The sequence below is a fragment of the Dipodomys merriami genome, unplaced genomic scaffold (assembly GCF_024711535.1).
Source record: "Dipodomys merriami isolate MVZ:Mamm:240054 unplaced genomic scaffold, mDipMer1.0.p SCAF_71, whole genome shotgun sequence".
Classification (NCBI taxonomy): Eukaryota; Metazoa; Chordata; class Mammalia; order Rodentia; family Heteromyidae; genus Dipodomys; species Dipodomys merriami.
The window spans coordinates 5,168,664-5,195,467 of record NW_027206302.1 but is presented as its reverse complement, the minus strand read 5'-3'; the positions used below and the strand labels follow the sequence as shown (position 1 = coordinate 5,195,467).

Below are 26,804 nucleotides of genomic sequence, written 5' to 3'. Positions count from 1 at the left end.
TGCCCCCAGCTTCAGGATCCTCTTTCCAGCCCCACTGATTTAGGACTCTACCTTGTGATCCTCCCTCTTGGTGTCCATTGGTCATTTGTGGCTGTATTTGGAAGAGCAGTGGCACTTGGCATTTACCTCTTTCCCCTCAGGAAACTCACGTCACCAACTCTTTGCCTCTAAAACATTCTCCCAACTTGCTTCACCCACGCAGAAGACATTTTAATTACCCCAGCTGCCATTATCTGTCCCAGCCAGCTATGAGCCATTCTCAGATAACCCCGCGTTAATCAGGCCCAGCTGAGGCCCTGGTACATGCCATGTGTAGGTAAAAGCCTGGAGGTGAGAAAAGAATTATAATAAATTAATAGATAAGCAATCACAATTAATGCCACTTCCTGGCAATAACAGTTATATCATGGGAAAGATATTTTCATCTGTCATTCCTTAAGGCGATGTTTTCCGAGCTTCAGCTCCTACTCATTCAGACCCATGGGGTGCTAATGAATTAGTCTATTATGTTATGCTGAATGTTTCTAAAAGGTCCCTAGTCGATACTGAATTCAGTGTGTCAACATTTGGCATCGGAAATACAACTTTTTGCCAAGCAGCCAAGTTGCCCACAGTTCGCTGTGTACAGTACTTAGGGTCTTGGCCCAGGGCAGTTTGAACAAAATAAAGGAGAAAAAAATGGAATTGGACAGAGGCCTCTTCACCAGTTCCCTGCCACCATGTCATGGGGCAGACGGGCATTCTGTGCCATAAGGCCACCCTTTGCAGCCAGGCCCAGCTGAAGAGTGACAAAGAAGAAAGTAACCACACAGTCCTGCTACTTCATCAAGAGGCTGACACTCTCGCTCTCCATGGACCAAATGCTGCTTCTAGAGACAAGAGCTTTACCAGCACCCAAAACCCTCCAAGTTAGAGATGCTACCCTTCACACTCAGTCACATTGGCCTCTGGTCCTAGAGGGCCACTGAGTCATGAGGGCCCTGGACAAGCTGAGACCCATGCTAAGAAGGGTGGGCAGATTTTGTCTCCTCTTTCTTGGCCTCAGCAGTTCAGCTCCAGCCCTAAACTTGAACCATCTTTAGAGTTATTTTGAGGAAGATCTCTTATTGGGCTTGGGTCCTGAACCAGACCCCTTAAGGGTCTAATTCTCCATTTCAGGCAATTCACCAGGCCACACTCAACTTCCAGTCCCATAGAGAGTTCCCACCCTCAACCAGCAAAAGAAGAAAACATTTTAAGCACCCCAGGGAGCCGTTGAGCCCAGCTAACCATTCTGTCCTCTGACCCAGAGTACTCAGGGGCTTACAGAGAGACACACCAGACTCAGATAATTGTAAGCAGTGGGCTGAAAGCCTATAGGATCCCAGATAAAGAGCTAAGGCAACCTTGGTCCACCCTGCAGTGCACATGAATAATCAGGAGGCTTCCTGGAGGAGGTAACACTGTAAGCACTTCATGTTTCTTAGCATTTTCCGTAGGTAGGCAAGGGAAATGTAGAATAAGACTACTAGTTAGTTACAAAATAGATGAACCTGGAAACCTTGAGACTAATCTCTGTGGAATAAAATCCCCCTGCCTTCCCCCTTCCCCTGGCCCCATGTAAACCTGGAGTCTAGGCCTTTACCCAGTAGCTAACAGCAAAGTCTAACTTGGCTACATTCTGGGTAAGTACCTCAGTTCTACTGAAAGAACATGCTACATCCCTTTGCTTATTTTTGAGTTCAGGGCATTGTTCCTCTGACCACTAACTCCCCTTCCTCCATCCCTGCCATCTCTTCTCGGCTTAGGGAAAACTGGATTCTTCTCCCCATGGGGCCTTTCCCCGTGGGCTCCTTCTCTTTCTAATCCCAGATCCCTGAACTGCATCTACAGAGGAGCTGAGCCTGGACTACCCAGGCATTAAGACCCTCTTCCTGGACTTTAAGCTAGGGACTGCCCACTGACCTAGCTGAACATGACCTGGCCACAGGTGACAGGCTGATTGCTTTCTGTTTGGGGGAGGCAGATTGAGGAAGTCCAGTGTAGTTGTGGATGCTGCTGTTACCTCCCATAGGCCTCTGCAGGAGCTTCGGCTCTTGAGGGGGCTCTACTGGAGGGAGGCTGGAGCTCACAGCAGCACTACCCCTTCATTTATAGAGCATTCTCTCTCCAGGATCTCTACGCGCTAGACCTGGAGCCCTACCGCTACTCAGGAGTGAACCTGACGGGGTTCCGCATCCTCAACGTGGACAACCCCCACGTGTCGGCCATCGTGGAGAAGTGGTCTATGGAGCGGCTGCAGGCGGCTCCCCGAGCAGAGTCTGGCCTGTTGGATGGAGTGATGATGGTACAGTGAGCAGCCAGGCAGCAAGACCCCAGTGACTCTCCTCCTCCCTCACTTCCTCTCTTCCTCCCTCCTTCCTTCCCTCTGTCTTCCCTCCCTTCCTGTTTTCCCCTCTTCTCTCCTCCCTCCTTCCTTCCTTTCTCCTTTCCTTTCTTCTTCTGGCCTTTCCTCCCTTCCTCTTCTCCCCTTCCTCCCTTCCTTTCTTTTCATACTTCTTTTCTCCCACCTTCCCTCTCTTTCTTTCTTCCCCCCATTTCTTTCTCCTCTCTCCCCCCATAGCTTCCTAAAACCATCAAGAAGCAAATCCCCTATGCTCATGACCCTGGCTTAGGGGCTAGCGATGAAAAGATGAAGCCAACACAGTCCCCACCCCAACGGCCCTAACTGGTGGGCATACAGGTGCATAATTACAGAGAATTGGCATAAGACCAGAAGTCTTGTCCCCACACTCATAACGGAGATGAAGGTAGAAAAGGAGAGGACATGGGTGGGGCAGGAGACTACGAAAGAAAGCCCATTCTCAGAAGGTGATACTGAAGGTGTCTATAGACTAGCAGATTCCCCAGCCTGGCATCTCTCCAGGGACAGAGAAAAGGGTACTTCAGGGCTTCTGGGCCTTTTTCCCTCACCAAGACACCACTAACTTGTACTGGGAAAAGGGGAGACAGCAGGGTGAGTCACTCTCAGACAGACCCTGGGCCTTCCCTACAGACCGATGCAGCCTTGCTCTATGACGCTGTTCACATCGTGTCCGTGTGCTACCAGCGGGCACCCCAGATGACTGTGAACTCCCTGCAGTGCCATCGGCACAAAGCCTGGCGCTTTGGCGGCCGCTTCATGAACTTCATCAAGGAGGTGAGTGTGTCCCACTGTCCTACCAGGGCCCCCAGGGGCTGCCATACTCTGGAGCAGCGGAGCTGGATCAAGCCTGAGATGTGAGGCCAGCACTGTGGGAGTCAGGCAGACAGACAGACATGCACTTGAGCTCTGAGCTTCCATTTCTTTGGGGGACATGGACTTGATGGTACCCGAGTCCTTGGTGTATGGCAAGCGCTCATTGGTGGCCAGCATGGTGTCAGGTCATGGCATGGGCTCAAAGTACAACAAATAGAGGTCTCTGCTGGCTTCCCGTGAGACCTAGAGCAAGCTAGAGAACCTTGCTGAGCCTTGGATGCCTCATCTATAAAATGGGGTGTAGAGCAGAACTCTGAAGATGAATCAAGATGCTATAAAAAATGTGCTTAGTGCAGCAAGATGAATGACTTGATAATCCACCCCACAAACTCGTATTCTCCCATCAGCCACCTTCCCGGCAAGGTCCTTACTAGACCCCTGCTCTTCTGGCAACTGGGAAGTTTCACTATGGATCTAATTTCAGAGGGAGCAGGGAGCTGGAGGCCTGGCTTGCTGCTAGTATGTTCTTTCTCTTTTTCTTTCTTCCTTCTTCCTTCCTTCCTTTCTTTTTTTCTTTTATTTTCTTTTTCTTTTTCTTTTGTCTTCTTTTTATTTGTTGTTGTTGGTTGTGGGATTTGAACTCTGGGCCTGGGCGCTGTCCCTCAGCTCTTCAGCTCAAGGCTAGCGTTTTACCACTTGAGCCACAGCGCTCAAGTGGTTTATTGGAGATAAGAGTCTCATGAACTTTCCTGCCCAGGTTAGCTTTGAACCTTGATCCTCAGATCTCAGCCTCCTGAGTAGCTAGGATTACAGATGTGAGCCACCGGCGCCTGGCTTTCTTTTATTTTCTTTAAGTAGTCTTATAAAGGAGTTGCCGTATGACAAGGCAGTTAGCAGTATTTTCAGTTTCTAAGGATTTCCCATCTCTCCTAGACTTTGTAATCTTTGGACAGCAAGGTTCGTTGTTCCCATTATGAAGGTCAGGGGAACTAAGACCTGGGCTTGCATACTGTCTCCAGTGCAGCTGGAGGTATGACTTGGGTTGAGCTGACTAACTCTCTGATCCTTAACTCAAGATCATGAGAGTGCCCGCCTCAAAGGGTTATTGGGAAGACAAAGTGAAAAGCTACGTACAGAGCCTCAGACACAGGGCCTAGTCAGAATCAAATGCAGTAAATGTAGGTGTGGAGTAGGGAGGGCAAAAGCTGTAGAGGATGAGATCTAGACAGAGTAATGCTGGGCCAGAGGGAGTACCCCATCCAGGGCAGCAGCTGGGGTGGTTAGGGAAGCCGGGGTGGGGAGGGGGTGCCTCTGCATAAATGTATCCCTGTGACAGCAGGCGAGCCAGAGGGAAGCAGGCTGCCCCAAGGTTTTCTCATTTTACTCAGCCAGCCGCTGGCTGGCTGTAGGATGCTGGGTGTCAGAGGCTGAGCTGTGGGCCTCCCCACCCCCACCCCCGCATCCCCACCCCTCCCTGTGTGACAGAGACAAAAGTCCTGCACACAGAGCTCATGGCCTGGAGTCTGCCCATTGTGGTTATAAACCCCGGGCACAAAGGAAGGTGCCTGTGGGAAGCAAACACTTCTCACTCAGAGCAGGCAGTTTTCCTAAGTCCCAAGTTCATGGCTAGTGCGTTGGGCTAAGGCAAACAACAGTTCCTCCTGCATACTACAGCAGTGTTAAAAAGCATGTGGATATAGTGCAGTCCTTTCCTCAGCTGTGTGGCTGTAGACAAGTCACCATGAGGTCTCTATTGTGAGTCTCCTTACCTGGCAGATGCTAATTTTCTCTCCTAGAAGGAGTTCTAGCATCATTTAATGTTTTGGTACAGGATCACGACAGTCCCTTCTCACTCAGCCCATCACAGCTTCTAAGGAAGCTCAGTGTCCAGAGCTCATCGTCCAGTGCTAGAGCAGGACGAGCTCACAACCATTGCTTGATCTTGGGGAACACTAAGACCCAGCTGTGCCTCAGAGTCCCCCGTCTACAGCAAGGATCCTAGCACACCTTGGTAGAGCTGTATGAAGAGAAAGGGGGCTGTGGGATCAGGATTCATAGCAACAGGGCTTGACACAGCTGGTATTGAACAGCATGGTGGCTCTTCCTGCTGTTTGCATCATTGGCTCTACTAACACTGTGACTTTCTGTTTGGGGATGGGTAACAGAGGGTCCCCTGGCCACATTGTTCAAGGACCCTCACTCCGTCTATCCCTCACCCCTGGAAGTTTAAGAGGGTCAACCATCCCTGAGGGAAGCAGATTTTCTGCTGCCCATCGTAGAAAAGGGAGCCCCATTACCCTCTCTCCTCAACTGGCAAGCCTAGATTGGAGTTGGGATCCCTGGCCATTCACATCCCTAAAGAAGTCCTTTTAGAAATACTCATCAGTCCCCTTTCTGGGGGTCGGGGAGCTGCTCCCCAGAGCAGCCACATGGCTTCTTACAGTTTACCAGCTGGCCAAGACCAGAACCCAGGCACCCTGAGAAGCCCAGCACACAGCCCCCCACCCCGACCCCTAGTCCATTTTCAAGTTGCCCATCTCCCCATATGACTGTGTGACAGTAAATCATTTTAAGGACTTGGCATTTCCGAGAGGAGCTGGAAAATACCAGGCCGGAGTTCAGAGCGTGTGAAGCATCTTTCATTTAGCGAGTCCTGAGCTGTGGCTAGAGGGGGCGGGCAGGCTGAGAAATGTCACGGGGCGGAGCTGCAGTGCCTGCCTGGCCTGCCCCTGCCCACCCGCGCACGGACCGGCAGCACCTGCTGGCATTTCATTCCTCTGTAGCTGACAGAGAAGAAGCCCTCCTCTGGAGAAGCAAGCACAGGTTCCAAGGCACCTGCTGTGATTTCCCTGGGGCCAGCAGATAGCCTGAGGGTGTGGGGGGCTACAGAGGAGAGAGAAGGCAGAGGGACTGGAGAGCTGGCTTGAGGGAAGCTGAGCAGCCTCCCTGTGAAGTCATAAACTGAGGTGTACACCTTCTCTGATGCATCATTTAATCTGTGCTCCCCACTTGCAGGGATTCTGATGGGCTTTCCTAGGTATACTGTGGGCCCTGAGGCCTCCCCACCCCCCACGCCATCCAGCTGTGCTGCTGTAGAGAAAGAATGTAGCCTTTCCCCCACCCCTACCTACAATCTGCATCCTCCAGTCCCTCTTGGAGCCTCAGTAATCACATGGGTGAAATCGGGGAGGCAATGATGAGGACCACCCTGCAGAAGCACAGTGGGGACTTGGGGACTTCCTGCCAGGGGGCATAATAGCCCTCTGTGATCTACTCACCCCTCCCAGAGCTCCATATGTAGAAGCCACACTCCTCTTAGTCAGTCTACACCTTAGTGGTGATTGTATATGCAGGCATTATCCACCTCTCTGAGCACTTGTGGAGTGGGTAACTTGCCCCTACCTGTCATGCAGATCACCAGGTTGACTTGTACAAAATCCACGTTCTAGCCTCTTTTGCTTTACAACCTCCCAAACGCCTCCAGGGGTTGGCTCAGTGGTCTAAGTTGAGTGCCCATTTTGGCCATCCCATTACAGTAGGGCTTCAGAGCTGCTTGAGTGCTTGGAGACTGCCTCAGGGCTTTCGTTAGGATCCCTAGATAAGCCTCTGGGACCTGGAGACTGGACAATTTGTGAGCATGGGGGGTTGGCGGAGGGGGCGGGGTCAGAGCCTGACCCCAGTGCAAGCAGAAACCCAGGGTTGCAAAGCTAGCCCTTGGCCAACTTTGCAACATTCGGACCTTTGGCTGCCCATGACCTCTTCTCTGGATGCCTTCCTCCCTGTCCCTGTTGGCTCAGCTATATGTGGCCCTAACCTTGCCTCCCTCCTTTTGCTCTGAAGCCCACCTTTAGTCCCCAGGACTCCAGGTCATATAAGATTTGTTCTTTCAGGCTCAGTCTAGGTGTTGAAATGCAAATGGGCTGCCATCTTAAGGACAAAGAGAAGGGACCTGGGTCCAGACTGAAGGTTAGGGTTCTGAAATTGGAGCTCTAGCTTGGCTCTGCCTCTTGTGCCCTGTGTGAACTTACCTGGTTCCCAGATTACTCTCCCTCTAGCTTCTATTGCTGTAAAATGGGAATCATGTTCCTCACCTGGCCACCTCCCCAGGGTTGCTGGGAGGTCACGTGACAGGAACAGTGTGATCGTGGCTTATGGGGTTAAAGCTCTAGACCACAGGAAAGACAGAGTCTAGAGGAGAGTTGGCATAGCTATCTAGGCATGTTTGGTCACAGCATGACTAAGATGGGAGCTGTTATTAGTTCCATTTTAGAGGTAAGGAAACTGAGGCAGAGAGGTAAAATGGAATATTCCAAGTCACATAGCTAATTGTATTTGAATCTAGCATCTGACCCCAGAGTTCTTGCCCATAGCATACAGAGCTAGAATTAAAGGGCGGGGTGGGGTAAACCTCCATCTCCTCTTCCTCTCTGAGGTCTGCTCCAAGTACCTAGATTTATATCTAATCACCTGGTCCCTTAGATGTTTCTACCTCTCAGCAGGTCTTACCTGCCCCAATTCTACCCATTTGCCTCCCTATCACCTCCCCTTGGGGATTTGACCCAGCCTACCCACCCCCCATTCCTATGGCTTTGAGGCAGGGGCTCATTTGAGCGCATCCAAGATCGATGTTGTACACGAGAAGGTGCAAATGTAAGGCTGGCTAAAGAGCATAATAGAATTTATGGAAATCGCTGGCTCGCACCGCAGCCTGAGCAATGATGGAGGTGATTATTAATTAATCATGGTCGTGGGGGAACAGTATCAGTGCAAGGAGTAATTAAAATGAAGCATTGTACAGTTGTACCGAATGATGATTTATGAGCCCAAGGAATTGCCGTTCTGCCCTCGCCCCTTCACAGGCTCAATGGGAAGGATTAACTGGACGGATTGTTTTCAACAAAACCAGTGGCTTGCGGACAGATTTTGATCTGGACATCATCAGCTTGAAGGAGGATGGCCTGGAGAAGGTGCGTGAACTTGGGGAGGACAGGCAGAGGGGATGGGTTGTCATAAGACACCCTCCCCCTCCTCCCCCCCCCCCCCCCGGGCTCCAGCAGGCCCTAGACAGAGACCTAGAGCCAGAGGGCTGGGCCAGTAAAGTCACCCCCTTGAGGTTCAGCTTGACCCAGTGTGGCCCCTTGGGGAACAACGTGCCCAGCATGAAGCCCTGAGGTGTACTCAGCATAGTGGACTGCCTGCAGCAGACACCCAGTCCATCACTCTGTGAGCCAGGCCCATCATGCCTAACCTAGCAAATATAATAAAAGTTTCAGGGGCCTATACACTGTCTGGCAGTCCCAGCAGGGCTGACTTGGGGCAAAGGGGCAGATATGTCCTTGGGTAAGAGGGATGTTCTAATTCCTAGGGGGTCAGTTTCCTAGGGCATCGCAAGCTCATTGTCACTGGATACATTTAAGCAAAGATGGGACAATTGCTTTTCCATGGGAGATGAGAGGAGATTTTCACCCTCCGAGAAAAGTTGGACTGCAAGGATTCTAAGCTTCTCTGCCCCACCTTCCGAGGCAGTATTCCAGAGGAAAGCAAAGCCACACAGAGCTGGGGGTTTCTTTCTGAGATGCACAGAAATGTGTTACTGAGGTTACAGGGCCGGGTAGAGGGGACTACTAAGGCTCCTAGGAACCTTCAGTGTATGCTGTTAAAGTTGTGCTGCTGGGCCAAGAAGAAAGATTAATGTGAACCCCCAGCTCTCAGTATTCCTTGGGATCTGGGTGGGTCAGAGGCTCGGTTGCACCCTTCTCTTACCCAGCAGTTGGTCCCTGGGAGCCTCCTGGGCACCTCTACAGCCCTCAGATATGGTTTATGTAAAATATGGCAGAGGCCAGGAGGTAGCAGATGCTCCTCAGACCCTGCTGAGCATTAGGGTCCATTCCTTTCCTCTTCCCCCTTCATGCCCTGGCTCAAATGCCTCATCCTGATTCCCATCTCACTCCTAAGCCCTCTAGCCATCTCAACGTGCTCACAAATGGGGCTTCCCCAGGCACAGCTTAGGGGAGGCAGGGGCAGATCCAAAAGCAATCTGCTCCCAAATTTCCCGTGGTCCCCTAGTGCCAAGTCACATTTAAAGTCAGCCTCTCACTTGGGCCTTTGAAAAACAACCTAGTTGCCACTGCTCACTGAAACACCCCATGGGCCAGTGGGGCACTCTTACACTCCTGCTTCTCTAGACCGTGGACTAGATGTGAGCTCTGCCCCTCAGGCATGGATCTGGCTTGGCTTGACTCACAGTCCTGGCCCCAGCTCGCCTGTGGCCATGGGTTTTCCAACTCACAGGGGCCTCAGTGAGGGGGAGGGATGGTCAAGAAATCCTCACCAGCCGAGCTACTCAGGAGGCTGAGAGCTGAAGATCACAGTTCAAAGCCAGCCCAGGCAGGAAAATTCCATGAGACTCTTATCTCCAATAAACCACTCAGAAAACTGGAAGTGGTGCTGTGGCTCAAGTTTGAGCTGAGGGACAGTGTCCAGGAAGAAAGAGGAGGAGGAGGAGGAGGAGAAAGAAGAAGAAGTTGTTCTTACCAACTATCTCTCCTTAACTATTTCATGCCATATCATATCAGCCCCCAAGGGATGGGACTGTGGCTCCAACCCTCAGACTATCAGGGACAATTAGTCTAGACCTGTGCTGATTCTGTGAATTCTCATCAGCCAGCCTCCAGATTCCACTTAGTCTCTCTTGTGCCTTCTCAGCACAGCAGTGGATACAACAGTTGCTCAAGTAGCTGTCATTTCTGCTCTCTCAGCTACCCATCACTGGAGATAGCCAAAATTCTAGGAATGGCAGTTAAATGGCACACATGATACCACATTCTACTCCTGCACCCCTGGCAGACATCAATAATTGATCACCCACCTGATTGCTCTCTCTTTCTGAGCCCACCTGCAGCACCCTTCTCCTGATAGCCCTCCTTGTGGCACCCTGCAAGGTGTCCACCAAAGGCTCCCAGTTGCAATCACCATGTAATTATAAGCTTGCTTGGTCCTGATGTTTGTTTCCCATAGCATCTGGTGTCCATCAAGACAAGTTGGAACTCAGGAGAGCTTGCCAGGGCGAGGGATCATGCACCATCAGGCAGGTGTTTGCTGAGGACTTTCTGTACCCAGCTTTCTGCTTGGCACCTTAGCACCGAGCTTGCCCCATTTAAGAAAAGACCCTCTTTAGTAGTCTGTCAGCCTCTTGTTCTTGTGGCCCTGATGGTCTACCGGTGGCAGTGATTGGCCCTGAGAGTGTGCTAAGCCCCAACACAGCCACTCTTCCTCTCCTATCACCACTACTGTTTGCTAGCTGGGTCATAGCTGATCTAGCCAGCTCCAGCCGGTGGCTTTGGGAGGATTAAGGCAGAATTACCCAAGTATAATTACATATCTCTCTGCTATCTGCTTTGCACAGCCCTCTGAATGGGATGTTTGCATTCAGCCTCTTCTGTTTAATTGATTTAAGGTCCTTTAGTATCCCCCAACTGAGCCAAGGGCAGAGTAGGCATGCTGGAGCCTTCCTGAGAGAGAGGGGCCAAGCTGGGGTGCGTGCGGGTCAGAAAGGACTTTCAAGAGGCCTAAGGTTTTAGGATGATTTATAAATTGACCTTTCCTTTCCTCCTTCCAGCCTCAGACCCAATATTAATAAGGACACCAGGGGTGGCGGGGTGGGGGGATATTTTGGCCATCATAGCTATGGTATTTGTCATCTTTAGAAGTAAAAACCACAAAGCAAATTGCCTGCAAGTCCCCAGCAGCATTCAAGGCCCCAAGTGACATTCACCAGCCTGATGCTGCCACCCCCTGAAGCAGTTTCAGTAGCCAGCCTCCTGCCCCACCTGCCTGCATGCTCACAGCTGGCTCCACCTTTGCTCTGTCTTCACACATAGGTGTTACCTCCCCTTGCTCCAGACTATCCTGGCTTTGGGAGGCATTTGCCCCTGGAGCCAAACCCAAAAAGTGAGCATCTAGCTCACTCACAGGCAGGACCAGGCACTGGACCAGGACTTCTGATCCACCTCCTTCAGCCTCTACTTGGGATCTGCTCTATCCCCCAGCTGCTTTCCCTGGACTCCTTGAAGCTCCTGTCTCCCTGTCTGGCCCAGATGAGGTTGCCAGCCGAGGGAGGGTCAGAATTCAGGAGAATCTAATCACCTTGGGGGATCTGGAGGGAGGACAGCAGGTTATCATCAGAATGTTTCGTTTAAAGCATGGAGGCAAGGACAATGATGGCGTTGGTCTTACTGGTGGGAGAAAGGAAGGGTGGACTGAGGACTCAGTGCCTATCTTCCATCTGTCTGTTTCTCCAGGTTGGGGTATGGAGCCCTGCTGATGGTCTCAACATCACCGAGGTTGCCAAAGGCCGAGGCCCTAACGTGACCGACTCTCTGACAAACAGGTCACTCATCGTCACCACAGTGCTGGTAAGAGCTCAGAGGTCCCACAGGAAGGGCTGTGTGCCTTGGGGTGGGCTGGCATCCTGGGCCGGGGAACAAAACGTCCCATCTTCCCATCCGTTGCATCCTGGGAGCCTCTTAAGAAGCTCCTTCCTGGCTAGGAGACGCAAAGGGGTGTGGGAAGTGGAAACTTCTAGGGTGACTCAGACAGCTCTTAGAGGGGAGCTAGAACCCAGAACCTGTGAATGTCATAGGGGAAGACCTGTGCTCATTTCTTTCATCTCCACCCACTCCCCAAGGCCCTGATACTAGAGTATGAGTACATGGAGGTCACAGGAGAAAAGGAGCTCAACTGCCTGCCACAGTGAAACCAGAGGTGCCTCTCACACCTCCATTCCCAGGGCAAAGTCCTTTTCTCAAATCCCTCTGGCTGTGGTCACACTAGTGAGCTTACCTATTCACACATGCTTGCACATGCCACCCTGTAGGGTCCTGTCCCAACATCTGGCAGTTACCAGTCTGCCTGGAGTCATATTCTCTCTGTGTGCCTTCCTGTCTCTTCTCATCCCCCTCCTCCTTCAGAAAGAGGACTGAAAGGGTCTCTTTCTCTTGGCCCATTTCCGCTCACGAAGTGGTTCATGGGGTCTTCCAGGCTCTCTGCATCTTGCAGCTCAGAAGTAGGCAGAAGTATAGACTGGGCCATGGCATATTCCAGTGCCCCCAGGAGGGCTGAGGACAGAACTTGTCAGAGTTGCAGTCTCCAGGGACCCAAGTCAGTGGTCTTGGGAGAGGGAGCCCATGACCTGGCAGAACCTGACTTAACACCCCTTATCATCGTTTTCTCAAGATATAGCAAATACTTGTAAGGCCCACACACTGAGTTTGTTCCTCCACACAGAAGAGAGCGCAGTCTCTTTGGGATTAAGGAAGGCTACCCTCTTGCCCTCAGCCTAGAAAGAGGCTGAGCAGCCAGGACTGGGTACCTCCTATGGTGTGCTGACTGGGCTGGCTCCCACCTGCTTCCCCAGTAGAGGGAGCCTGGCCAGGTCCTCCTGGATATTCCCATGTCCTCTAGTGTGATTCATAATGTATGTGGTTTGTGGCTGGGTTTTGGATACCAAAGAACAATTAGAGGTGTCACTGGAAAATTCCATTCTTCTAAGAATCCTAAAGAATGGCCAACATTGAGGCTCTATCCACTTCTGGGAGGAGTTGCAGTCTCTGGATCTCACCTTCAAATCCCAGGGTTGTGATTACCGAGAAAGCCCCATTTAAAGGGATAAAGATTGAATGGTGATGTAGTCAGGGAGACACTAGCCCCTCTCCTTAGGGCAAGACCCCAACTGGAACTTTCCCCACAGCCACATGACCTGCCAGATTTTGTGATCTACCTTGTTGACTAGACAAGTATTTTTTTTAAAATCCATCTGCTGAAACCAGTAAGTCAAGAGATCTCAACAGGAGCAAGAGAAAGAAAAACTGTCATTTGAAAATGTACGAGATAAAAATAAACAAATAAAAAAAGCAAAGGGAGGTGAGTCTGATACTGATGAACAATTACAGGAATATGGATATGGATAAAAATAGAAAAGATAAAAGGAGAGCAAGAGGAGAGCAAAATAGAAAAGGTTAAGAGGAAAATAATGAAGAGAAAATGAAGGTAAGGAAGGAGATTAAAAGGGAAGATATTAAGAAGGGTGAAAAATTAAATAATTTACAGCTCTGACTAGACAAGGTAAAAAATGTTAAACCAAAATGTCACAAAGCAAAAGGATAAAAGTGTGACAAAGCTAAAATATAAAAGGGTAAAAATAAAATAATAAAAAGGTGGTAAAAGATTAAATGCGGAGCTGCATAAACTGTGTGATATAAATAAAACACTTCATTTTTTTTCTTTTTTGCCAGGCAAGGCTTTAAAAAGGTAAAACCAGCATGATTTAAGAGATTAGGAGAGATGATTAAATGGGCAAAGGTGATATGGCCACAAAACAATAGTCTAAACAGGAAGAGGTAAGCTAAGGATACACTCCAAAGATGTAAAACATTGCCACCTTGAAAGACCACAGGGGCAAATTTTATTGGAATGTCAGCAGCCTGATTTCAAGGGCATAAGTCCTCTGCAGAAGCACAGAGTTTCTTTCTAGACAAGCAGAGACAGAATCAGACAGACGTTGCATGCTCTTCACCTGCCAATCTTTGCAGTTTCTCTCACCAATACTCACAGCTTCTTGCAAAAGCTCCCCAGACCTACTGGGCTCACTCCATCATCACAAATCCCATTCCAGTCTTGGCTGGCTCCCAGGTACCCCAGAGAATGGGGAGGGAAAGAAGCCCCTCTTGGCTTATAGCCTGGACACAGCTCCATCTGTCCACTGCCCCTCTGCCTCAAAACACATCCCAGGGTGCCAGGGTTGCAGGGGTAGGACAGCACAGTGACTCACAGTGCAGAGTTAGGGGTTGAGTCTTGAGACTTACTGTGTGACCCTGACATATTTCTTGCCTACTCTGTGACTATCACCTCTCTGGAAAGAGGAGATTGGTAATAATATATGAACTTCCTAGAGTTGAGAGCATCTAGTACAGAGTACAGAGCAAGTGCTAAATGATAGCTGTTATTGTATTCATTGCTATTGATTACAAATCTAGACCCTGGTGAGTGAGGGTGGAATATGACACGCAGACTGGGTCTTGGAGAGAAAATCCTCAGCTTTCATCCACATGCAGAGCCCCAAACTTCGTGTTTGCATTTGGGTGCCTTTCAAGTCCTGGAGCTTCTACTAATCTACCCCAGACCCCACAGTTCCCTCATTTTGGGGGGGGGTCCGGTTGTGGGGCCTGAACTCTGGGCCTGGGTGATGTCCCTCAGCTCTTCAGCTCAAGGCTAGCGCTCTACCACTTGAGCCACAGCGCCACTTCCGGCTTTTTGCTTTTTGCTTATTTGGTACTGAGGAATCGAACCCAGGGCCTCATGCATGCAAGGTTCTACCACTGAGCCACCTTCTCAGCCCATAGTTCCCTCATTTTTATACTGGACTTGTTAGTGCCCTCTCTTCTCCAAGCACTGGCCTCTGAAGGCATTAAGGCTTTCTAATTCCTCTAGGGAGCTTCTCATGGTTCTAGTCTCCTACTGAAACATAAAATTCCAGATCAGCCGCTGCCTCATTTCCTTTTCTTAGCCATAGTCTAAGCTCATGGTTTTTACATCACAGTAACTCCCTACCCCTAACCCCATCATCTTGACCTCAGACCTGACTGCTAACTCACTTAAAGGGGACATCCTGCACCCACAGCTGGGAACACAGACCATCTTAACCCCATCACAAATATCAGATGCTCACATGGGATGAAGTACAATTCCATTCCCTCTATCCTCACTACCAGTCTTTCCTGGAAGCAGGCTGGGAAGTAGAGTGGAAAGGCCACCTCTGGATGATATAACATATACGACCATTACATGGGTTCGCAAGAAATACTGTGTCCACCAGAAAACACAGTCCTTAGAGTCAGGAGAGAAATTGCCCACTCCCACCAAGTACAAATCAAGGACCCCCTAAAAACCTCACACTGCTCAACACTGTCAGCATATCTGGAGCCCTGGGGTACACTCTCAGGGTTTGGCTCTTTGGGGCAGCCTGGCAGGTTTTGGGGAGGGGCCCAGCCTGGCACCTGCTCAGCTGACCTGGCTGAAAACCCAACCCTACGTTTAGCAGCCTGATGCAGACCCAGACCTCCTTCTGAGAGCACAGCCCCCTACCTGTCTGAGTGTGTTGTCAGGGCAACAGTGCTTTGAGTGACAGGCAAATACCAAGACAGAGGACAAGAACATCAAACTGCTCTGCCCCTGGGGACAGGGTCTGGAGGTGAAAAGCTGGTGAGAGGGGATCTTCTCTTTCATTTCCCTGGGGCCTGGACCTGGTAGACAGTAGCAGATCCATGTAAGCCTCTCTAAATCAACCTTTTATTCCCTTGCCCTGGGCAGACAGACAGACAGACAGACAGGGGCCTGACCCCACCCTCTCTAATTTCTGAGCAACCAGTTGCCTTCCCTTTTCCTGAACCTAAACCAGAATAGGGGCCTGGAAACCTGCCCTCCTCACCCTCCCTGAAATCTCAGCTTCTGTTCTGGTTTTGCTCTTCCATGAGTTCATGAAAAATTCATCTACCCAAACCTCAGCTCACACACAGAGAAAGCACACGGGCCTCGCTCCTGGGGCCCCGCATTTGAAGGCTCGGGGTTCTTTTGGCTAAAGATGTGAGCAGCGATCGGCATGCGTGGGGTTGTGGGTGTGGGTGAGGGGGGAAGCCATGCAGGGCATCTGTTTATGCAGTGATGGTATATTTGTACTGACTGCACATTGTGACCCACATAGATTCAGCTGCCAGGAAGGCCGGAACTCCTAGCACCCAGCAGGAGCCCAGGGGAATAGCCAAAGCCAGAATGTAGGCTGGGACACCATTCCAGGACAGAGATCATCCAAAGCCTGTCCTGCTGTTCTACCAGAAAGAAGCCAAGGCCTGAAGTCTAAGATCCTTGGCCTGTGTACCCAGGCAGGGACAGGCAAATAGAAGATCTGAACATGTGGCCAGTGATGCCAGTGGTTATGTGTCCATGCATGCATGGACGTGGATTGACATTGCCCAACTCAGAGAGAGGGCATACCATTATCACCGGCTAACCTCTGAATCCTTCCTCACATGCTGTTAGCCCCCAGGCCCTTCTCCAAATCCAGCATTCTATGAATGGGAGAAGCTTAGCAGTAGGGCTGGCGTTCACATTGCTCTAAGCTTTACTGATTGTAGAGAAACCAGACTCCGAGCCTGGTGACGGAAAGTCGGAAAAGGTTATTTTTCTGGACCCCTGTTTTCTGTGACTTGTTGAAGAGAAATATTACCCTGGTCCTACGGCTCTTCTCCCAAAGCAATAGGCGAGCGTGAAGTTATGAAATTGAGGGCACCTTCACTGAGCAATCGATTAGCAGCCGAGAGAGCTTGTGAATTGGCTGTCTGGACATTTCCAGTAATAAATTGTGAAATAGTCCATGAATAAGTAGTTGGCGGAGTTCAGAATTACCCCCTAGGAAATGTTGCAGGTCTAGAGACACATTACTAAGGCGAGCACCATTTTAATGCTCTGGGCTTTGGCTGTTAAATATGTATGCTATCCGCAAAGCACTTCCCGAAATTAATGGCATTTTACAGCTGCTCCGAAGGCAGCGTATTTATATGGAGATGTATAGATTCTGGGGCTGTGGTGGCTTCACAAATGAAGTTCTAATTTTAGAGGATAAGTCCTAGGAGGGGCATGGACGGGGGGTCAGGAAGTACACTATCTTGGGGACCTCTTTGAGATGGTTTTCTTCTGCCAGCCACAATTTTTACCCTTTGGTGACACTGGGTGTGGTCTCTAGGTGGGAAAAGTTACTGTAAGTAACAGGCCAATCAGCACTCAGGAAAAAGAAGATGACAGTAATAATAACAATAAGTAATATTGGCAACTAACATTGGCCAGGCACTAAATGTTTTTCCTGAGTTGAATCATTTTATCTTCACTAAAATGCTATTATTATTAAAATGGGGATTGTGTTATTATATTCATTTTATAGGAAGAGATGGGAATCTATCTATATGTGTTAGTGGTTCCCCTGAGGATGATGATATTTTTCTTTTAAAGAAAGAACTTGAATTATTTACTTGAGAGATAAGATCAGGGCCAACAGGTACAGTAGCATATCTTGTGCACTGCATAAGAGCATCAGCTAGAAGAATGAGAATGGGCTGAATCCCATCCAGGCCCTGCTCACTGTGACCAGGATGCAGAGCAACCCAGAGACTGATTTGCATGAAAGTCATATCTAGACTCAGCCAAGTTTTCTTTCCTCCGAGCAGCCTTTACACTTGCCCCAGACCCCAACTGGATTCTTTGCTCAGTTATCTGCTTGGTTGGTGAGAGGCACTGAGAAGCTAGTGTGATACTAGCCAAAAAGCACAGTCTCCTGTCTATCTTGACAAAGCAGTAGTTTGATCAGAATCCCTGGAGAGTGGGGAGCCCCTTGGGAGTTCAGATATTCCCTGGCTGCTTCTCTGGAACACCTTAAAAGATTCCTAAAAGCTGGAGCCCATCAGTCAGGGCTAGGATGAGGTATTGGGAAGCAGCAATGCTAGGAAAACAAGGCTGAAGAATTGAACCCTTCTGCCACAGCAGGAGCCTGGCTAGTGGCTGCTGGCAGAATTCCACAGAGGCTCAGCACTGACCACCCATCACCACCCCAGGGGTCCATGATGTCAAGAGAAAGGCCTCACCATTGAGGAGGACAATGAAACACCTCCATAATTAGATGTGTGCCTTACTGTGGTTGTATAGAAATGGGCTTCCCATTCTATGCATTCTGCCAGCTGTCACCTCCTTAGCTGCAAGCTTGAAGCATTCTGACACCTCAAGGTACCACAGTGAGTTTGAGAGAAGGTAGCCAATGGGAAAAGGTAGAGGAGTGCCAGACAGGTGCAGACTAAATGGCTGAAGAAGAAGGCCCAGTGGAGTAAGGAGAGAACAAAGAATGGCCCAGAAGCAGGCACACGAGAGAAGCTCTGGACCTGAGTTTGGGACCTAGAAAAGCAGGTGGCGCAGGGGAGAGAAAGGAGAACAGAACCAGGAAGAGATTCATTATGATTGGCTGGGAAGGATGGGAACAAGACTCCATCCTTGTAGTAACTGGTGTGATTTGGGGCAGCATACTGACCTCTGAGTCTGTTTCCCCATCTATAACATGGTGATAATGTCACCACCTGGCAAGATAGCGAGACTTAGCCTGAGACCTGAGTCTAAAGGTGGTGCCTGGTGTATAATAGGAACTCAATAAATACTGAATTTTATGGAAATTCAGTTCCACCCACCTTAGCATGGGGACTTAAAAGTGAGTTTGAGTGGGCGGAGCCAGCTGAAACACAGACTTGATGTTGGACTCGGGGATTCCATTGGGGGTCTGGATCTTGCTACCTCAGAACCCACAGTTCCTCACTTTGTGAACCTCAAACTGGATGGAATCAAACTATTTCTATTCTCAGGCTTTCTGCCTCCTCTCAACTGTTCTTTGTAGGGCTGGCAAGGAGTTCCAAATGAGAAGTCAGGCAAAGCCCGGCCTCTTCCAAGCCCTTCACTGGCTTGTAACCATCTGCAGGGGTGGTGTATGGAAGGGGAGCCTGTCACTCACCCCACAAGCCACCTTCCTGAGGATCATCTCTCCTGGGAGAGACAAGTCCTATACAAACAGAGCTGTCACTGCTATTGGCCATTGCTCACCTGACACAACCTAAATAAGGAATTGAGAGAGTCCTCGGAAGACAAAGGAATTGGGAATGTGTAGATCTAATCTGAGAACCAGGAGTTGGGGAAAAGCCAGGGAAGACACTCAATGAGGACTTTCTAGAGCAGACATCAGAAGTTTTGGGAGGGGCTACTCAGACAGTTTGCTGGACCCTACCCAGATTCCCTGGTTCATTAGATTGGGGGGAAGAAGTTGGGGGAAGCCAGGAATGTGCATCTCAAGCAAGTTCTGCAGATCTGCTCTTCTGAGGCTCATACTCTGAGAACCCTGGCCCACGTCATGGTTGCTACAGAAAGAACCTGTGCTTTGGAATCAGGTGGACTTGAGTTCAAACCCCTGCCCTACCACTTGCTAGCTAGTTCTGTGACCACTGGGCAACTAAGTCCATGACTACGTACTGAGCCTGCGGCCACCAGGGGGCTCCAAACTGGTTCCCTAGAACTGTGCTATGCCCTCAATCAGAACAATCAGGAAGTAGGGCTGTGACTCAAGTGGTAGAACACTAGCCTTGAGCAAAAAATACTCAGGGACAGCACCCAGGCCCTGAGTTCAAGCCCTGGAACAGATACACATATGTGCACGCATGCGTGCGCACGCAAGCACACATGCACTTGCACATTCACACAAACAAACCAAAGAGCAGCCTACAACTTATTCCACCCCACTCACCCAGCCTGCCTCCCCTCTCCCATCTATCTCTGCAGGAGGAGCCCTTTGTCATGTTCCGGAAGTCAGACAGGACTCTATATGGGAATGACCGGTTTGAGGGTTACTGCATTGATCTGCTCAAGGAGCTGGCCCATATCCTGGGCTTCTCCTACGAGATCCGGCTGGTAGAAGACGGCAAGTACGGGGCACAGGATGACAAGGGCCAGTGGAACGGCATGGTCAAGGAGCTCATTGACCACGTAAGCTGGGACTGGAACATGGGGCTTGAGGGAGGACCCCTGGGAGCCTAGTGAGCTGCACTTTGCACATTAGGACCCAGCACCTCAGCAGGGACCAAGGAGATGGAGGCAAAGGTTGTGCTCTTGAAGACTTATAGGGATTCATACAGAGAAGTGTACTCTAGCTCTCCTGGGCCTGCCTTGCTTAGGCCCCTTATCTCCCAGACATCCCTGTCCAGGCAAGCACACATTCACAACCCCATGGGCCCAGGTGCATGCAATCTGGAACTGCTCAAGTCCTCTGCTCCTTTAAACAGCTATAGATGTCCCAGCCATGTGGGCAAGGTACCATAACACAACAACTGTGGGACACAGACAGACCTCATGCTACCTTGAGAGTAGGTTTGAGTCCTAAGAGAAGAAAGATGGTCCAGGGAATGGGCTGAGGGCTTGAGTGAAGGAGGGAGCTAAGGCACCATTTCCCTGGGATGTGAAGAGGACTCTGGGAGCAAGGGGCGAGAGCAGGCAGAGGGAACAGCAGGTAGGAGGGGCCTGGAGTTTATGGAACATGAGAGGAAGACAAAAAGGAATCAAAAGCTAAGGAGCCACAGCCTGAAAGGAATTGGGACCCAGGGCCCTACCTAATTCTTCCTTAATTAGCTATGGAGACATGACAAGTCACCCCATGTCTGAGCTGCTTTCTCTGAAAAATGGGCACGTTAATCCCCCCTCTCCAGGCCTGGTCCATAGTCAACCCATTAAGCCTTGTGAGATTCTCTCAGCAAACACATCCTAGCTCCTTGGCTCCTAGAAGCTTAGGCTGTACTCCAGGAGACTGGGGCACAAGTGCTGCCTTTCCCACCTCATAGATGCGTGACTAGATAAGTTCACAAAGTCATCAGCCTCCCTAGGTTCTAGTCACCATCACAGCCCCTAACGGAGGTGTGGGAACAAAGTGAAGGTACCATTTTTATAGGCTCCCCTAGCATGGGGCATTCATTACCTGCCTTCCAGCTCAGGACCCTCAATGGAATGGAAGCAGCATCCATCCAAAATTTGTGTCTGAAGTGAAGGCAGGCAAGGACCTGATCTGGACCCCTTAGCATCATCTTCCTCTCCCTCATCCTTAGGCCTGACAGGGCTGTCAGTAATGCCCACTGTGCAGATACAGTGGCTGAGGTGCAGAGAGAGAGAGAGAGAGAGAGAGAGAGAGAGAGAGAGAGAGAGAGAGAGAGAGAGAGAGAGAGAGAAGCAAGACCCTAGCTAGTGTGTAGTGGGGCTGGGCTCAAATTGGTAGAGTCTGGCAGCTCTGTGTCTCAGTGGCCCTGGGCTGTGCCCTCTCTAGAGAGTCGGCCCTAATAAGAAGCCAGAGCAGGGACAGGCTTATGCAGGAATCTTTGCAGCTCCTGGTAAGAGGGGGTGTGAACTTGAGCTGGGTTTGGTTTCCACTCTGCCAAGGAGTCACTGTGTGTTCCTGGTCAGTCTCTTAACTTCTCTGGGCCTCAGTTTTCTCATCTTTGAAAGGGGAGTGATATGAATGGGCCTACCACAAAGATTGCTGTGAGTCAGTGTATTCATTGTCTAGGCAGAACAGCCTCAGCGTTTGCTATTATTTTGTTGTTTTGTTGTTATTGTTGTTTTATCATATCAGTTATTCTTTGGAGGCTGATGGAGTCAGGGCAGGGGAGGATCGAGAAGCCCAGTGTTCTAATTTCTGACTCAACAGTGAAAATGACACCCCCTTCCCTCTTCCCTGCCTTCTGTGAGGCTCAGAGAAGACAACAGGTGGAGAAGAGGGCTCTAGCTTATTGAGCTCTTCTTAACGGAAAGGGAGTCATATTGTCACTGTTATTAATAATAACCATAATTACTATGGAAATGAGCTAGCAGGCCCCCCTCCCACAGCATCTCCTTTTGCCCACTTCCTGCACCTGTGAGTGGGGCTCTGCTGCCCAGGGCTCTACATGCCTTCTGAGCCTGGCCTTTACAAAGATGAGTGGGGCTGCAGAAGAAAGATGGGGTCATGTGGAGACCCGCCACCCACAGCACCTCCAATGGCCCAGGAGCTTTGAAGAGCTATTTTTAAAGGGATATGATGAGACAATCCAGCAGCAGCCAGACCCTCCCGAGTCACCCCTTGGCTGGGGAAACGGGGAACCTCGTCAGTGGCCTCCAGATTTCTGGGCTGAACTTCAGGAGGTCCAGCATTCATCAAGGCCATGAGTCCTGATGGGACATGCAGGGGACCTTGTTAAACCTGATTCCTTACAATTGATGAGCCTATTAATCCTAGCTTGGTGCCATTTTTAATAACATCATAACCATTTATTAGTGTCGTCAGATAATTAGTCTCCTCACTAGCTCATAGAAAGCATGGTAAAGACTTGGCAATATTATTACTTCCTTATTAAGGATCTGAATGTAGGTATAAAACATGATGAATATTCACCTTTGTAAGTGTCTGCCTCCTGAGGCCCATTTGGATACCCTGAGTGCTGCCTGCGCCCAGGCAGGATTTAAAATGTCCTTCCTTGACTCTCTGCTGGCCTCTGTCCATTGTACATGGCCTTGCCAGAACCCAGGGTTGTAGAGGAAGATGGGGTTCCTGAAGGATGCACCCCCTTTCCTCCTGCCAACAGACAGACCTTCCCGGAGTCACCTGGAACACAGGAACAGCAAACGTGATTAGACACAGTGGTGATTACTGCATCCATCATCCGTCTCTCCATTGCTGCTGCCTGCTCATTCTCATTCTCCTCTCAGCTGTCTTCTACTCCCTGCCTATTATTACGTCCATGTGTTCTGACGACTCTGGAATCCAATCGAAATGGATTCAGATACCTAGTCCGGCACATTTCAGCTGACAATGAGAAAGTTATACAACCTCTCTGGCCTATATTTCTACATCTGTAAAATGGGGCTAATAAAAGAACCTTTGGAGTGGGAGGCTGGCATGCAGGAATCAGCAGAGCCCACAGAGCCCATCCTGGATGATGGGGGGGGTCCTCTCAAGGGGAGAAGAGGTAAGGCCCGGGGGCACTACCCAGAAGGCATAGAAGGGAGGTATCCGCAGGATGTCTAGCCCTGGCAAGATCGGAGGCAAAGGAGGATCAGGAGCACATGAGGCAACAGGTCACCAGAGGCTAGGCTAGTGGTTAGTGGCTGTATGGAGGTTTGCTAAGGAGTTTTCCGTGGCCTATAAAATTGGCTTGGGCAAAGATGGTGACAAGAAATGGTCATAGATAGCCTTTGCATATCAGCCCTTCCTTGGTGAAGAAGTAACCTTCACACATGCCCCCTCTGCTCTCTTATAACCCTGAGTGTAGACCAGAGATGATGGCACAGCTGGAAGTGCCCATTTCCTCTGCCTGACTCTTCTTCCAGACAACAAATAACTGAAGAAGGGAAGTTGGCTATTGCCAGCATTTGGCATGGGGCTGAACACACACAGAGAAGGTATTGGTGAGGGAGCGATAGAATGAATGAGCATTGGTTTTCACACCATGAATAAGGGCATGGCAATGGGGTCATAAATAGTGACTTCACATCCAAAGGTGTGAGGGGAGTGTCTGGTGTCAAGGCCACCACAGGAGATTCACCAGGTCCCCGTCATTCAGCCAGGAACCAGCCCCTCATTCTGGCCTGTGTACCTTGTTTTTGGAAAGCATATTTGGAATCAAGGATGCTGAGAGCCCACCTAGGGCAAGTCAGCATGCTGGATGGACAGAGCAGTAGAGGGCAAAGAAAATAAATGGACTACAAAGACATTGGTAAGGGAAACAGAGCAAGGACTGGGGAACACCATGAAAGGTTAGGGTATTGCCAGCATGCATCTGATGAGGGTCAAATAAGCAAGTAAGGGTTACAGGCAAGATGTGGGACCCCTGGCAGCAATTAGAGATCCAGGGAGGACATCCATTCATTTCTAGTTCCCTGCTAGTCTGTAGAAAATGGTAACAAGGGTTGGGTAAGGAGGGTATGGACTTAGAAAGTTGTACCCCAACACCAGTCATGGCCTTGGGCCTCCAGGGGAGCTCCACCAAACTCCTCAAGCAGAGACCAGCCTAGGGAAATGCCCAGTGCTCTCCCAGCCAGGTCTCAGAAATCAGGAAGCTCTCTGAAGTCTAGGGGAGGAAGGCTTACCCTTTCTAGCGACCAGATATCTCTCAGCCTAGGAGTCCTGCACCTGCATTACAGGTATAGCACCTACCAGCTGATGCAGGAACCTTCCAGTACCTGTTCCCCATCTAGCCAGATAACATGTAGACTGTTGGATATGCTGTGTTCTAAAGTCTCCACTGGCCATAATGCTCATTGTCAAGATTAGCAGCTGACAAGAGGTTCACCAGCATGTACCATCCACAACTCAGTATACTCCTGAGATGAGTATGTGCCACTCCTGGGCAGGGAGCTTACTGGGCCACCTCTCTAAAATCTTCCCTGTTATTGTAAACTGGTCAAGTGCAACCCCATGCAAGGTGCTGTGGAAACAGGGGTGTGACTAAAACAAGCAGGATTGCTCCTCAGAGCCTAAGGAGCTTGCGTTCTAATGGAGGAAACCAGTTATAAGCTAGGCACAGAGGGATGGTGTAACTATTCAGCCAGGGTGAGCATTGCTAAGGAAGAATGAGATTGGGTAGAAGACCTTCCCTGGATCCTAGCAGGTCTTGTGGAGCAGTGGAAAATCAGTGTATTCCATCCCAGAAAACCCTGGAGGAAGGTCATGAAGACTTGAAAGGGCAGGGGGTGACCATCCCCTGTACCCTTGGCCAGCAGCAATCAGAGATCCAGAGGGCATCAGTTCATTTCTAATTCCCTAGCAGTCTGTAGAAAATGGTAATGAGGATTGGGTAAGGAAGGTATGGACTTGGAAAGCTACACCCTAACACCTGTCATGGCCTTGAGGCTATGAACTCTGATCTCCCAGCCTCCAGCCGTGATGGGAGAAGCTGGTATCAGAGACCCATATCCACTGCTCTACGCCAGTGTATCACCTTCCTCTCAACCAGGAAGCAGGTATTGGTTCTGGTCCACATGCAATGGTCCTGAGTCATGTTTGCAAGCATACTTACTCTACTCAAATGTGTTCTCTAGTCCTGAGCAGGCTGGGAGTTCACTGAAGGTGGAGCAGAGCTCTGGATGAAGAAGGGCATATTCTGGGCAGGAAAGCAGATAGATTTCAAAGATGGCTATTCAGGACAGTGACTAAGGAGACACATGGAACGGAAGATGTTACCAGGAACCTACCTGAGGTGAAATGCCAATGCTGGAGAACCACTGGCTGGCAGAAGGAAGACAGTAGTGAACATTAGGTTGACCCATTAGGATCAGGGCACAGCAGCGGGAGACAGTCAGATCAACTGTCAGAGACAGTTTGGCTTCAGGGCAAACAGGGTGCTGAGCAGTAGGCTGGGGAAGAGCAAAGCAGGACTCTGGGGGGCATTCTGATACTCATTTTTCCAATAAAATTTTATTAAGCCCCTACTTTATGTCAGGCTTTGTGCTGATCCCATGAGGTACAACTGTGCGGGAAACACAACTTAAACCCAGTCCTCCTGGAATTTATGTACTGTCAGGGAAACAAGACATTAAATAGTGACTTGAAAATAAAAATTCCATTGGGATCAGAGCACCAAGAAGCATTATAGCAGCTGTTGGAACACATAATCAGGACAGAATCTATTTGGTGGTAGGGGTGGTGTGGGACAGAGGCTTACCAACTCTAACCCCCTTGGGCTGTACTAGGGCAGGCCCTGTCCTGTCTGAGCTGATACTACTGCCAGAGATCTATGGGGTTGTTGGAAAGATGGAGCCTGTGGTGCATCCATCCTGGGTCCAAGGGGATATGAAGCAGGGAGAACCTGCCATCATTTGTGAAAGACAGCAGCACAGGAGAGGGTCTGCTGGGACTCAAATAGGCGGTTCCCCAGGCCTGGGAAAGGCACACACATCATTGCGCTGTCAACCAGGGAGCCTGCCATCAGCTCCAGAAGCTGACAGGTGAATCACAGGAGTTAGAAGCTGACCTGTCAGTAGACAGCTATGAATCTACTCAAACCTGTTGCTCCTCTAGTCAGATGTGTGGGTGGTTCCAAATGTTGGTTTGTCAGGTTAATGTCCAGGGCCCTTCAAGAAGCATGATCTTTCTTTAAGTGTGGCGGGGAAGGATCTAGCTGGAGAAACACTTCTTGGGGGAAAATATGTGAGCAGAATTCCACAGATGTCCCAGGTGTTGATCAAGCTCTGTGACAGATTCCCAGGAGAAACAGTTGAAAGGAAGAAGGATATAATTTGGCTTGTAGTTTCCGAGGTTTCTGCCCATGGTTGCCCAGCCCCATTGCCCAGGGTGAAGTAGAATATAATGGTAACAGGTGTGTGTGGCAGAGGAGGCTACTAACATCATGGTAGCCTCGAAGCAGAGAGAGAAAGAGACAGGGAAAGAACCAGATAACATATCCTTCAAAGATATACTTCCAGTGACTCGCTTCTTCCGTCACCTCCCAATAACATCATCAAATTGAGAATTCATTCTTTTTTTATTATCTTTGAGTAGTTGTACAAAGGAATTTCAAATCAACATGTCAGTTTATGAGCATAGAGCATCTTGATCAATATCACTCCTTCCATTATTTTCTCCTATGCAGATTCTGGATTTTAAAAACAGACATGAAAGGAGAAGGGGTCTTCTGGGAAAGAGGAAGGAGACCAAGGGGAGAAATGGGTACTGGGTAGAGGACTGTGATCAATGTACATTATATAAATGTATTAAAAATGTCACCTTGTGCAATTAATATAAACTAATAAATAAGAAAAAATGTATGAATCCACCAGTAGATTAATCCATTGATGACGGCACAGCCCATGTGGTTCAATCATCCCCAAAAATTGGGTCCACCAACTGGGAACCAAATCTTTTAACACATGAGGCTTTGGAGGGAGACTTCATACCCAAGCCATAACACCCCATAGCAGAGATATAAACAGGAAGTCA

General features: G+C 49.7%; 1 protein-coding gene across 4 annotated transcripts in view; it reads left to right on the top strand.

Moving 5' to 3' along the window:
* The window catches only part of Grik3 (glutamate ionotropic receptor kainate type subunit 3), a 215,814-nt gene that overhangs the window by 155,039 nt on the left and 33,971 nt on the right, over positions 1-26,804 (top strand). For 2 of the 4 annotated variants that reach the window (XM_070008969.1, XM_070008967.1), the window contains exons 6-10: positions 2,153-2,326; positions 3,035-3,178; positions 8,077-8,184; positions 11,518-11,631; positions 19,631-19,834. In XM_070008969.1, coding sequence (XP_069865070.1) covers positions 2,153-2,326; positions 3,035-3,178; positions 8,077-8,184; positions 11,518-11,631; positions 19,631-19,834 — 744 coding nt within the window. Of the gene's footprint in view, positions 1-2,152; positions 2,327-3,034; positions 3,179-8,076; positions 8,185-11,517; positions 11,632-19,630; positions 19,835-22,452; positions 23,943-26,804 lie in introns of those variants that run through there. The other 2 variants (XM_070008970.1, XM_070008968.1) reach the window with 2 other exon arrangements.